The sequence below is a fragment of the Syngnathoides biaculeatus genome, chromosome 3, assembly GCF_019802595.1.
Source record: "Syngnathoides biaculeatus isolate LvHL_M chromosome 3, ASM1980259v1, whole genome shotgun sequence".
NCBI classification, from domain to species: domain Eukaryota; kingdom Metazoa; phylum Chordata; class Actinopteri; order Syngnathiformes; family Syngnathidae; genus Syngnathoides; species Syngnathoides biaculeatus.
In genome coordinates, this window is record NC_084642.1 from 9,458,821 (window position 1) to 9,472,694 (window position 13,874).

At 40.5% G+C, this 13,874-nt stretch overlaps 1 protein-coding gene across 11 annotated transcripts in view; it reads left to right on the forward strand.

Annotated features, from left to right (window-relative positions):
* Window positions 1-13,874, forward strand: part of si:dkey-234i14.2 (RNA-binding Raly-like protein) — a 64,342-nt gene that overhangs the window by 371 nt on the left and 50,097 nt on the right. Inside the window, exons 1-7 of one of the 11 annotated variants that reach the window (XM_061814169.1) lie at window positions 967-1,058; window positions 1,226-1,414; window positions 2,459-2,579; window positions 2,867-2,947; window positions 3,168-3,313; window positions 5,431-5,725; window positions 13,163-13,238. In XM_061814169.1, coding sequence (XP_061670153.1) covers window positions 5,704-5,725; window positions 13,163-13,238 — 98 coding nt within the window. In that variant the 5' untranslated portion in view covers window positions 967-1,058; window positions 1,226-1,414; window positions 2,459-2,579; ... (1 more) ...; window positions 3,168-3,313; window positions 5,431-5,703. The other 10 variants (XM_061814165.1, XM_061814173.1, XM_061814172.1 and 7 more) reach the window with 10 other exon arrangements.

Below are 13,874 nucleotides of genomic sequence, written 5' to 3' on the forward strand. Positions count from 1 at the left end.
AGGAAATACATTTTGGTACGTACATTAGCCGCATCTGTGTAAAAGCCACAAGTCCCCACATTGAAACCAACATCGAAACACGAGATGTTTAAAAAGAAAGACACTGAAAGATTAAAGCGAGCACCGCCGCGCTAACGCTAGGGCCACTGCGCTAAAGCTAACACTACAGCCGCCGCGCTAACAGGGCCGGTTAAAAAAATATACTGATAACAATCATTGAGACACAGCAGTAACATGCTAGCGCAGTGCTAACAGGGTCGGTTAAAGTCACTTCCTCGGCACATATATTCCACCAGTCTCACTCTTACCTTTTCCGCTTGAAATAAATGTACAAATTAGCCGCACCACCGCATAAGCCGCAGGGTTGAAAGCGTATGAAAAAAGTCGCGGTTTATAGGCCGGAAATTACGGTATACTTTTTTTTTTTATGATAAAGCAGTATCAGCAGGAAGCAGATGTGATGTGATGTAGCCTGTAGACACTTATAAACACATGTGCATGACTGAAATGATCAACAAACAGCTGGTGGGCACCATTAAACATGACAATGTAAATAAACTACACTATTGTGGAAAATAGAGAAAAAAACAAGTCATACAATGGATAAAGAAAGTAAAACTACCGCAATTTCTCGAAAATAATGGGCACATTTTTCCGAAAATATTTAAAAAAAATAGAGCATTGTATTTAGGTATGGATGAAAAATGAAAAATACAATCACATTGTATAGTTTTATACAAGTACATAGAGCTGTTTAAAAAAAGGTTTACATATACATTTCGATATGATATTCGATGTCTTATGTTACACATTTATATATATTACGGTAATGTGCGCCCCCCAACTTGAACTCTATGACCTCTTCGGGGAGGTTGCATTTTACGATCGTTAGCGTGGCATGTTTGTTGCTACACACCAAAGATCAGAAAAGACTTCCCGTGAGTTTGTTTTGACTTAAACCAGGTGGTTTTAAAAGAAATCTGTCGTGCCGATGACCACGCTAACCCGGAAGTAGCGCGGCAGTCCTAAGCAACGATAGCACGTCTCAATGGCTTCAGGTGGGTGTAAAAACAACATCCGCTCAAACTACGTAATACGAGCGTCATGGGCACATTAAATAAAAACGAGAGAGCGCACACAATTGAAATGGTCGCTCTTTAAAAAAAAAAAAAAAGTGCCCATTACCTTGGTTTCTACGTAGTTGGAGCTCACGTTGTTTTGATAGGCACCTGACGCCATAGGAAAAGCTATGGCGTGGCGTCAGGTGGGCGAGAAGCTGCGCTGCCGAACCAAAAATCGGGATTCAAAAAATGTTCCCCGACAAACGCCATCGATGGCACAGAGGATGACATGCTGTGGGAGCAAAATAGGATCACTGTTCATGAGGCACCAGAACTGGAGCAAGTCACCAAAGGTAGCAACCATGGATATTTTTCAGATTGAAGATGAGCCAGATGTTGCTTTTGAAGTCTTGGCCAAGGGTGTGTAACGTAGTGGATAAACTGCTCTATGCACAAACGTTGTACGCACAAATATCTAATGCAAAAAATGCTCAAGTCAAACAGTGTGAAATATTTAAGACTGTAATATGTGTTATCGGGAGTATTAATAAAATGTTATGTTATATAACTTATAGACATACGTACGTAATGTTATCGAGCGGTCTGCATGTTTTCCAGTTTGGCGAAAGTCTTGGAGCGAAAAGATGAAGATCGTGTCAGGGAAATTGATCAAAAACCACGGGTTTATTTATTAAAATTATTTTGGTTGTTTGGACTCATTTTAAATTTTCAAAATATTATGATTGCCCTGTATTTACACCGTTAGAAGTAACCAGAGGTCACCATTTAACAGTGTGATTTATAAAAAATGCTTGTGTCCAAAGAGGGACGACCCCCCCCCCGCCCCCCACTCCAACGGAAGAAATTTTCAGTGTTCTTCCAAATTGGTCATTCTCATCCCTGATTACAGATACCAGAACAAGCGTGTCCTGTGGCCTGTCCTGAGATTATATTACGGCTCCATCAACACGTGCACAATGATTGTTTTTTGAAAAACACTACAAGTACAAACCCAACAAAATATAAATGCAGATGATTCCCAATATTTTGAGCATATGGGTAGCAGCAAAGTAGTTGTGCACATTGTACATTGGTAGAAGGGTTTTCCTGATTTTCATTTTTTTTAGGTCAACTTTAGGGTGCGCATTATACTTCAGGACACATTATACTTGAGAAATTATGCTAATTCTTTCAAAATAACATTTTAAAAGTTAAGTTAGGGCACCATGGAGTAACTAGTTGGAGTGTTACCCTCATAGTTGTGAGAAAAAGGGTTCAAATCCCAGCCTCGCATGTGTGGAGTTTGCATGTTCTCCCTGTGCCTGTTTGGGTTTTCTCCGGGTTTCCTCTGACATCCCAAAAACATGCATGCAATTGAGACTCTAAATTGCCCCCAGGTGTGATTGTGAGTGCAAAAGGTCGTCCGTTTCCATGTGCCCTGTGATCGCCTTGCAACCAGTTCAGGGTGTGCCCTGCCTCCCACGTCACTTGTGAGGATAAGCGGTTCAGAAAACAGAGGTATGGAAATTAAGTTGGAATGTTTTGGTTTTCTTGAACTACCTTTTGGAACTGCAGTCAAAAATTCCAATTTGTTTTTGTCAGATCGTAATATTTTCCTCTCAGCAGATTTGCTTTGTTTTGGGTTCAACAGTAACAGATATTAGTTATTTTCTTTCAAACCACCTTGGTGGGATTTTAAGATCACATTTTTTTCTTCATCGTAAAAATAAAATGCTCTTTTGACAACAGTGTGTTCACTGCCTATTTACAGTAAGTTATTGTGCCGCATTTTATTATATTGACAGAGCACGCCTGCCTACAAGTGAACTGAGAGCAAATTGGCACTCCGAGGAGAAGTTTGAAGGAGAGGGGCTAATGACCTTCTGGTACTACTGTAGTGATTGACACCAAACTGTGCATGCACCGCAAAAATGGATCGTAAAATTTAGGCACGCCGTTAGATGCCAGCTGGGATGGTATTCAGCTCTCTGGTAGCCTGCGGTGGATTAATGATATAAATAATGGATAAATGGACTGTTTTGAAAGTTATATACTTTTGAAGTTATATACTGAATATGTATGTACTGTTTTATCATCTATTTGTAGGTATAAGTGTGTGACTGCTGGTTACCGGCCTGGGGCTAAGTGGACTTCTTGCTCCAGCAATGAGGACACAGCATGTGTGAAAGTGGCTCACGACTTATCCGTTTAATAAGGCAGTTGTGACTGGGCTAAGTGCAGTAAGGAACGAGGTAATAATCATTTTGGAGTAGACTCAGATTAAAGTTGGTCTTGGACTGTGCTAGGCAGTTAAAAAAAAAAAAAAAAAAGCTAATTAAACAAAAAAAAGCTTTGCCAGTGAGTGAAGACACTTTAGTATCTTCTATGCTAACCAAATGGAGCCAGCACACGTGAGAGTTATTCTTCTGGTTTGTTACGCAATTTGGACGACTTACGTTTCAGATAATCACTGAATGTATTTGCTTGCATCCAACATAGAGAATCAAACTTCCCTGTTGCCCTTGTTGAGCCACAAATTGCTGGGAAATGATCAAAAGTGCGGCACGTGCATGCTTGGGTTTTCTCTGGGCACTCCGGTTTCCTCCCACGTCCCAAAAACATGCAACATTAATTGGACACTCTAAATTGCCCCTAGGTGTGATTGTGAACGCAATTCTTGTCTGTCTCTATGTGCCCTGCGATTGGCTGGCAACCAGTTCAGGGTGTACCCCGCCCGCCTCCTGCCCATTGACAGCTGGGATAGGCTCCAGCACTCCCTGTGACCCTTGTGAGGATAAGCGGTTAAGAAAATGGATGGATGGATGGATGGATGATCAAAATACAAGAAGATGGTGTAAATACGTAACGTCTCACATCTTACTCACTGTTTATCTCACAGATGTCACTCCAGGCCCGGGGGCCAGATTTGGGCTGCCCCATCATGTTAAATGCTCTGCTAAAGTAAATCTTTGTCTTTTTTTTCACGTCAAAATTGTAAATTATCTTCATTGTTAATAATGTTGACATATCGCAAGTGTTTTTCCAGACCTCTTTTTACAATGAATTGAAGAATAACTGAACAAAGTATTTTACTTCTGATTTGGGAAAAAAAAGGTTATCCAACAATTTGTTATGGAAGTGAAAATAGAACAAGGCGATTATACATTGATATGGTTTCATAACAGCCCTCTGGCGGAAGCAATAATTACATTGTGGTCCATCCTAAACATTAGTTTGACACTTTTGTCTTTACCCACTCATTGTGGGAATGCTGAAAAATAAGCATTTTCAAAATGAAATAGTGCCCTGCATCTAACTGGCGACCAGTTAAGGTTGGTGTCCTCCTCTCGCCCGGTGTTTGGTAGACAGGGTCAGGCACTCACGTGACCCTTTTAGGATTAGCGACTTGGAAAATGGACAAAATGAAATAATTTGGCGGTCCAACATCCCTGGGTTTAATCTACCTCTCTGGGGAAACCATACATGAGAATTACCATTTTAATGTAATTTTATAATCCTGTGAAATTTTTGGACTTTTTTTTTTTTTTTTTAACTAAATCATTTTCCGGCAGTTGCCTGTATTTTGGTGAAATGACAAAGTCCTCTTTGAAAGACCTTTTCAATAAACATTGGATTTTTAAAAACTAAATTAGCCCTTATAATTGCCTATTTATGTCAATTTAGAATACCTTCAATAAAAATTATTTTACCTGGAACCAGAAATTTCAAAACTTGACTAAATTTACAAAAAAAATTAAAATGTCTGCTTTTGCATTTGAACTCTTCAGTGCCTTGCATTACTTATTTTACGTGAGTATTATCCATAGGTGTAAATATGAGTGGGAATACTTGTTTTGCTATATGTGCCCTGAAAATGTATCAAAAATGGACAAATTGCAATTCAGGACAAGCTAAAATATTACTTCACATATTACCTGTACAATATTTAGAAGAATTAGGATGGCGACAGTTGAAGCCTGAAACGGATGGATGCTATTTCCACGATTTCTCATTTGGAAAATTGATTTGACTTTCCAGGCAAATTAAACGTCAAACCGCCTGCATGAATGAAGTGCGTTGGATTTTTTTCGCTTCCACTGTACTATTGTTACACTTGATTTTATTGCAAATTCAGCACAATAATAGTTATTTTAGCGCCGAGTGAGCTATTGATTAGTGACTCAAGGCTAATGATGTCATCATTAGAAGATCATAGTGCAACGGACTTTCAATGACGATCACAAAATTCAATAATACTTCAGTCAAAATAAGAATTTGCAAGCTATTGTGCAATCTTCACTTGCAATTTCAAAGGCCCCGAATGCCTCTACCTGATGAATCTTCTTTTTGTGTCTCTCAATTTGTTTAGCATCAATTCTATGGCTTGTCAAGAAAGCCGTGTCCTCGCCCATGCTCCTGTTGCCGAGTGAAAACCAGCCATGCTCGCTCAGCCCTCGAATGGAGCAGCCCAGTGCGCCCCTGTCCCCCCCTGCCCGTGTCAAACATTTGGTACATCCCAGTGGTGCCTCTGTCGCTGGCTTGACACTGACTCAGTAGTATCTCAGCAGTCAGTCAGCCGCATGAGCAAAGAGGTCCTCAGTGAGCATCTTTATCCCAGCCTCCTGCTTGTTTCGCATCTGTTATGACCCTGTTCAGCCCAAGATGTGAGTCTATCTTTCTTTTTTTTTTTTTTTTTTTTTTGGCAGATTTTCTCTCTCGTGTGTTCTTATGTGTTTTATCGGATGTTTGCGTGCATCACCATGTTTCAGAAAGAAAAGGGAAAAAGAGAATCTCCCATTGAATTCTCATTTCTTCCTTTTCTTCCTTAGTTTCATGCGATACAACCTTCTTTCACTTGTAATCCTGACTGGTTTTCATATCATACGTTCACGGTGTCCTAATGTGACAGCAATGTGATACTTTATCACTGGAGCGTTGGAGTTTATGAAGGTAAACGAGGTGATTCCGAGCCCAACCTGTGCCTCACATCGGCAAGGTCAGCAGGCTCACCGTGCTTAAAGGCTCACTGCAGCATATATTATGTAGTAGTCCTCCAGACAGGAATCAAAGCTTTTCTTTCGAGAAATGACCACAATAAAGAGAGCGTCTAATGAGCGAGCACATTTTTATAGCGCAGCTACAACTTTTGCAGTGACTGAAGAGCAACGCTCTCATCACAAAGCCAGAAAAGGCTGCAGCAAAGTGGGAAAAAAAAATGTTATGATGAGTGTTGGATGTGGATGGCAAATATCTTTAGGATATGTTCTGATTACAAAGATCATCTTCCAATACCATCTGCAATCTCAAATGATCCCTGTCTAACTTTTTAATTTTGACCTGAGAACGAAAAGTCAGATTAGATTTATAACGATGCTTCATACTATTATTTGGTCTGTCTGTACGTTCAAGCACAAAAAAAATGTGCAAAAAGACAAAAGGTGCATCCCTGCTTCTTTATCATCTTCATGTAATTGTTAATTTCACACGTGCAGCCCATGTGTGACTTTTAAAATATACATTAGAATTTAAAAACTGCGATTACCTGGCAACCAGTTCACCGTGTACCCTGCCTAGTGCTTGTGGCCAGCTGCGATAGGATCCAGCACTCCCACGACCCTGTGAGGATAAGCAGCAAAGAAAATTGATGGATACATTAGAGTTTAAAAACTGCGATTAGCTGGCAACCAGTTCAGGGGTGTACCCTGCCTAATGCCCGTTGCCAGCTGGGATAGGCTCAAGCACGCCCATGACCCTTGTGAGGATAAGCGGTGAAGAGGATGGATGGATGGAGAGTGTTTAAAAAGAGGAGTCTACAGTGCCAAGCGGCTTTCAGGAAACAGAAATTAATTTCTATTTTTAATAAAAACAAATAAAAGACTCCACATTTATTATGGACTTCGTTTTAGGGTTTTAGCAGCGTTACTCCCATTGTGATGAGGAGCAAACAGTAGATCAAGTGAATTTTATAATCTTCATTGAAGGGATTCATCATTTTTTTTATGGGTTCTTCTTTTTGGGGAGTGAATTGGTAATGAATCGCAGCACTTTTTTTTTTTTTGACAAAATACACACTGCATGTGTCAGCGGGACTTCAAAACAATATTTGGGTCAATCGCCTTTTAGACTGTTTAGAAGATTTCAATGCTCCATTTATTAAAAAAAAAAAAGATAAATGCAAATTATGCAAATGATCAAAGGGTAGCGTTCTAACCAATGCATGAAACATGAAGGAGGAACTCTAATTATGATGGAAACATAAGTCAGACTTTTTTTTTATCTGATCATTTTTGTATTATTATTTCATCTCCCACACATCACTGACTTCAAAGTGTAAAGATTAATAACCGTACAGTGGCAATTTTTAGCTTTTATGCATTTGTGTGTGCGCGTGTACTTGTGTGTGTATGTGTGTGTGTGTGTGTGTGTGTGTGTGTTTGTGTAAAAGTCAAAAAAACACTTAAAAAGAAAAGGGAGATGCATGTGCAGAAATTTCCCTCACTGATTTTTGCTCAGGGCTAAAGTCTTGACGTTTTTTTCTCATCAATAGAATTGAAGTGGCATCCACTAGTAAGGTAATAAATTAAGGGTTAGTTGATTGACCCTGACAGTAAAGTTAACTGTCTCGAGTGCCGCCAGGAAGGTCAAATCAGCTATGATGATTTCTGTCCCGATTAACTGATGAAGGGCTTCCGAGGACGTAGAACTGATCGAATCCTTCATGTATAATGAAGAACGATGGTATTACTATCTTATTACATCTCAGACTTAAAACCTATATTGTAGGTTTTTTTAAAAGCATCAATTTCAAATCGCAAATGGACCATGTATGGAAAACATGTATTCGATGTCCACATTACACGTGTACATATTAATGAGCAATGAGCCGTTATGTCAGTACATTAATTACATTATTTAAAGGGAGGCGTGGAGAACAAACACACTAACGCACATGAGGGTTGATAATAAAGACAAAACAAAACTGTATTATCACCGTAATTGATTTGAAAATGTTTATAGGCCTTGCTGAGGTTTGAAAACGAACAGTCTGTACTTTATGGTTTCCAATTAAGCAAGGAGACATAAGGGACTGTTGTTGTTGTTGTTGTTTTTTTTTTTATTTCCAAAAACATAACTCAAGCAAAAACCAACATCTCAGCTTGTACACTCATAAAACAACTCTAATGAGATTTAATCAAATCTAATTTCAGCTACCGCATGAGAAACAAATGGGTCAATATAGCTTTAAAGTAGATTTGGTGTCCTTATCAGAATCACTCAATCAGAATGAATGAAAACGTAGCAGAATAATGAAACTGAAGTGATTTTGTAAGCGGCTCAACATTTGCACACATACCAGTACAATGATAAGTCCCATAAAATTTGTTTCTTCATTTTATTACACTTTTGTTTCGTTAGATGTACATTATTTTGCCACACTACTCTAACTACAAATAAGTTGAAATGATTCTAAATTTTGGCATGTACGCCAGATTAAATACGAAAGATGGAGAAGAGGATCTCTTTGGTTAGCCAGACAAAGGGATGGAGATGGGAAGGATGTGCAGCGGGTAAGGGTGATTAAGGATAGAGATAGAAATGAATACTTTCAGAAGTTGATGAATGTAGAAAATGAGAGAGAAGAGTAGACGAGTCAAGTGTGCTAGACCAGGAAGTGTCAATGTTTAGTAAGGGGGTAGTTAGAAAGGCAGTAAAGAGGATGAAAAATGGAGAGGCAGTTGGTCCTGATGACATACCTGTGGAGGTATGGAAGCAATTTAGAGACATGGCTGTGGAGTTTTTGACCAATTTATTCAACAGAATACTAGCGAGTGGGAAGATGCCTGAAGAATGGAGGGAAAGTCTGCTGGCTGCCATTTTTAAGAACAAAGGCAATTTCCAGAGCTGTGGGAACTATAATGGAATAAAGTTGATGAGCCACACAATGAAATTATGGGAAAGAGTAGTGGAGGCTAGACTCAGGACAGAAGTAAGTATCTCTGAGCAACAGTATGGTTTCATGCCGAGAAAAAGTACCACAGATGCATTATTTGCCTTGTGGATGGTCGTGGAAAAGTACAGAGAAGGTCAGAAGGAGCTACATTGTGTCTTTGTGGTTCTAGAGAAAGCCTATGACAGAGTACCAAGAGAGGAACTGTGGTACTGCATGCGGAAGTCTGGTGTGGCGGAGAAATATTTTAGAATAGTACAGGACATGTATGAGGGCAGCAGAACAGTGGTGAGGTTTGCCGTAGGTGTGACTGCATCGGGGATCCGCTCTGAGCCCCTTCCTGTTCGCAGTGCTAATTGATAGGCGGACAGATAAGGTTAGACTGGAATCCCCTTGGACCATGAAGTTCGCAAATGATATTGTGAAAGCAGGGATCAGGTGGAGGAACAATGAGAAAGATGGAGGTGTGCACTGGAAAGGAGCTGAATGAAGATTAGCTGAAGTAAAACAGAATATATGTGCATGAAAGAGAGAGGGGTGGAGGGGAAGACAGTGATACCAAGGGTGGAGGATTCCAAATACTGGGGGTCAACTATCCAGAGCAATGTTGACTGTGGTAAGGAAGTGAAGAAACAGGTCCAAGCAGGTTGGAACAGCTAGCCAAGGTGTCTGGTGTGTTATGTGACAGAAGAGTCTCCGCTAGGATGAAGGGCAAAGTTTATAAAACAGAGGTGAGGCCGGCCATGATCTACGGATTAGAGATGGTGTGGCGCTGAAGAAACAACAGGAAGCACAAGTGGAGGTGGCGGAAATGAAGATGTTGAGGTTCTCGCTAGGAGTGAGCAGGTTGGATAGGATTAGAAATGAGTTTATTAGAGGGACAGCCAAAGTTGGATGTTTTGGAGACAAGGTTAGAGAGAGCAGACTTCAATGGTATTGGTCTACCAAAGATAAGGTTGATAGATGTTGTGAGGCAAGACATGAGGGCAGTTGGGGTTAGAGAGGAAGATGGAGGAGATTGGCTAAGATGGAAAAAGATGACACGCTGTGGCGACCCCCTAACAGGACAAGCTGAAAGGAAAAGAAGAAGTAGAAGAATCAGATAATTAATGTATATTAGGCTACCATTGAAGGTCTAAATTTAGTTGAGTTTTTTTGTTTTTGTTATTTTAACAGCACTTGTATTTTCTCTCATTAGATGTGGGGGTGTGCTTAATATTGTGGTCCATTAAAAAGACCTTTCTGTTTTGCAGCAGACGTAACAAGGTCCCCATGGGATTTAAGCCACATGGTGAGGCATAACAAAATCACAGTGTGCAGTTTTAATGTTTATTAAAATGACCTTGGTAAGAACAGATGTATTTAATTTGTCCGTTTGTTGCTGGTAATGCAATACTCATCTTCGCGCACCTAAGGCTCAGATGTAAGGAAGGCTGATGAACCAGACGAGGAAGCGAGAAGTCGCCCAGCAGGTCGCCTCCATTAAGCTTCATGGTGTTGCAAATGTATCAATGCTGTGCTGAGCAAAGGCACAGACATGTGTTTTTGTCCACACATTTGCAAACCACACCTAATTAATTGTAGCTCGCAGTCATTTGAGTGCTGCACTGTGTGAGTGTTTATGTGCAGTTGGCCCAGTCACACTCCATTCAGCGCCCATCTGTCCATGTCTTTCTCTCCTCTCCTCTCCTCTTATCATCCCCTTCTCCACACTTTTGGCAAATCGGGACAAAGCTACGAGCAGCAGAGAGTGTGGTGCGATGTCGACGCTGACTTTGCTGGCGTGTTATGAAGTGCAAACTGTTCATTGATATCTGGCCAATTCTATCGCTTTAAGAGGTGTATTTGTGAAAAGAAAGGCAGACAAAGATTAAAGACGGAGAGCAGTGATGTAAATGGAAGGCGGCAAAAACAAAAGGTGAACAGCTGGCTCACAATGGCAGGCCTAATCAACGGTAAGTGATAGAAGGTGAACGTGAAGGACAACTCATAACCGACTTAAAAGCCCCTTATCTCATTAGCATGGTAAATGGTGGCTAACGGCATTATTTACATCATTAAAATAAAATAAAAAAAGGAATGACTAATAGGGATGGAGCAACTACGACATCCCTCATTTTATGTTAGCATTAGCATCAATGCTAATTGTACTTTTACGAGTTGTGTGCAGTGCTTCCAATAGTTGTACATTTCATTTTCAGGTTCCTGTAACACAACTAAACTGTTCTCCCCGTGCCTACGTGGGTTTTCTCCAGGCATGCCGGTTTCCTGACACATCCCCAAAACGTGTATTGATTGGAGACTCTAAATTGCCGCTAGGTGGTATCGTGAGTGTGACAAATGTCTGTTTCCATCTGCCCTGCGATTGTATGGCAACCAGTTTAGAGTGTACCCCGGCTCCTGGCCAATGATAGCTGGGATTGGCTGCAGCGCTCCTGCGACCCTCGTGAGGATAAGTGGCTCATAAAATGGTTGGATGGATAGATGCATGTTCCTGGACTTGTGTTCAAATTTCCAACTATGCTGTTTCCCATTTTGTGTTAGCATTAAGCTCGCAGGCTTTAAGCAAAGTTATGTGGTTATTTTGAATACACCACATGTTATTCTCCCCCCCCAAAAATTGTAAGCAAAGTCACTTTTTTTTAATCAAGGCAGTACTGTACCTATCTTTTGACACCGTGTCCTATAACTTTACTGACACAACCATTACATGATATTAGTGAATGCACCATTTCATAGTGGCTAAAAAGTGGATGGCCTTTAGTTTGACTCAGACTTAAGACAAAGTTCAATACAAGTTTAATGGAAGATTAGAATTTGTCTTACTGTACCTTGGGAGGTAATCTGCCATTTTTTTTTCAACACTACCATCGTGTTTTCTAAATCTAACACACGCAAAATTCATATTTCAAATAACTTGCAAACAAACACAAGCCAAATCCCAAATGTCTGGGTTATGTGAAAAAAAAACATGAAATTTCAAGTCAAATATTTTCAAGTTTTAATTTTTCTTCTTCAGATGTTTGATCTGAGCCACAATAAGCAAGGCAAATCTTTTTTGTATCGGGCTTTTCATGCAGTCGGTAGAAGTAGGTAAAAAGCATTTAAGTACCAAGGGAAAAAATATGGGTTATATTTTAATTTTCTGATTACAATTTAGAAACAAAAAGGACAATTGAGAATTTTTTCTCATCCCATTTAATTTATTCAAAGTTAGGTCAAATGATTCTTCAGTGATCAATGAATGAGAAGGGAGTGTGTCTCGGGCTGCCCTTCACAAGCATCCCTCTGGAGCAAAAGTGGGATGGTTCAGATTAGTTGCTGGACCCTTAACAATGGGGGAAAAATGTACCATGTCCACGGGGAACAATCATTTGCTGGAAACAGGGCTTTTGACAGTGGTGTGGCGTGTAAATGCTCACATGGAGACTCAAGTGATGAATGTGGACAATATCCATCCATGTATCCATTTTCTTAACTGCTTATCCTCACAAGGGTCCCGGGAGTGCTGGAGTTTATCCCAACTGTCATTGGGCAGGAGGTGGGGTACACCCTGAACTGGTTACCAGCCAATCGCAGGGCACATAAATGCAGACAGACGACAATCACACCTTGGGGCAATTTATAGAGTCTCCAATTATTGTGTACAATTAATGTTGGATGTTTTTGGGATGTGGGAGGAAACCGGAGTGCATGAGAAAACCCAACCAGAGAACATGCAATCTTCACACAGGCGGGGCCGGGATTGAACCCGGGTCCTCAGAACTGTGAGGCCAACGCTTTACAGCTGCACCACCGTGCCGCCAATGTGGAAAATAAACAAAATAAAAGATACACCTCATCTGTGTTTGTCCATCCATTTCTAAGTTAGCAGGCTTCTTCCTGCTTCACGGAGCATGACATAGGACACAAATGTTCCATTTTGCTGCGGAGAAAACTATTCCAGTGTCCCTCTGCGAAACCCCAACAACTTCACAACTGTATGGGAAAACACTCAACACATTTGTTTACGTTGAAGAGGGCGCATTTAAGCGCAAACCAGATATTTTATTATATTTGTAATCTCGACTCAAGTGCTGCGAAGCCACGCTGTGCTGAGTGATGTCTCTCTCGGTGTATCAGTATGAAGCTAATGGGTTGCTCATGCTTACAGACACGAGCATGAGTGGAGACCTCAAGTCAAGTCGCTCCAGGGCAGCAAGTAAAAGGGCCAGCAACACCACTTATGGGTGAGTGTCATCCGCACAATCGTACACGCACACACACTCGTGCACTTAGCGTACATGCAAACAGATCTTCAGACTCAATGGCTGCACAACCTGCAATGCAATCAATGTGGCATTATTTCTTAATGCTTGATCCCAGCTGCGTACGTACCACGCTATTGATTTTGGCCAAAGGTGCTGTCTACACCATTCAGTGTTCTAATCTATCTGCTGATGCTGTGAATGCTTACAAATTTGTACGATAACACGTTATTGTTGCTTGTTGAATGGAACCAGGCTAACTGTGGAGGCTGGCTGGTGGAGCTTCAAGCAGGAAATAGAGATAGATCAGCACGTACCTGTAGGACTGATTTTTTTTTTTTTTTTTTTTTTGGGCAGAAGTCCGTTATTTCAAGTTAAACAATTATTTTTGCTACAAGGAAAATCAAAGACTTGAACAAGAAAAAGAGCTTCTGTGCTTTACACTTTCAAAACACACGTTTCTGAGAAACCTTGAATAAAGAATGTAATGTTTTGTGGCGCAACTATCAGAATTATTTCAAATTTAGGAGAACAAGAGAGTCTAGAATAGAATAGAGATTGATAGATGTCACAGTTTCAGAACAATATGGAAAACAACCTTAAAGCCTCATAACAAAA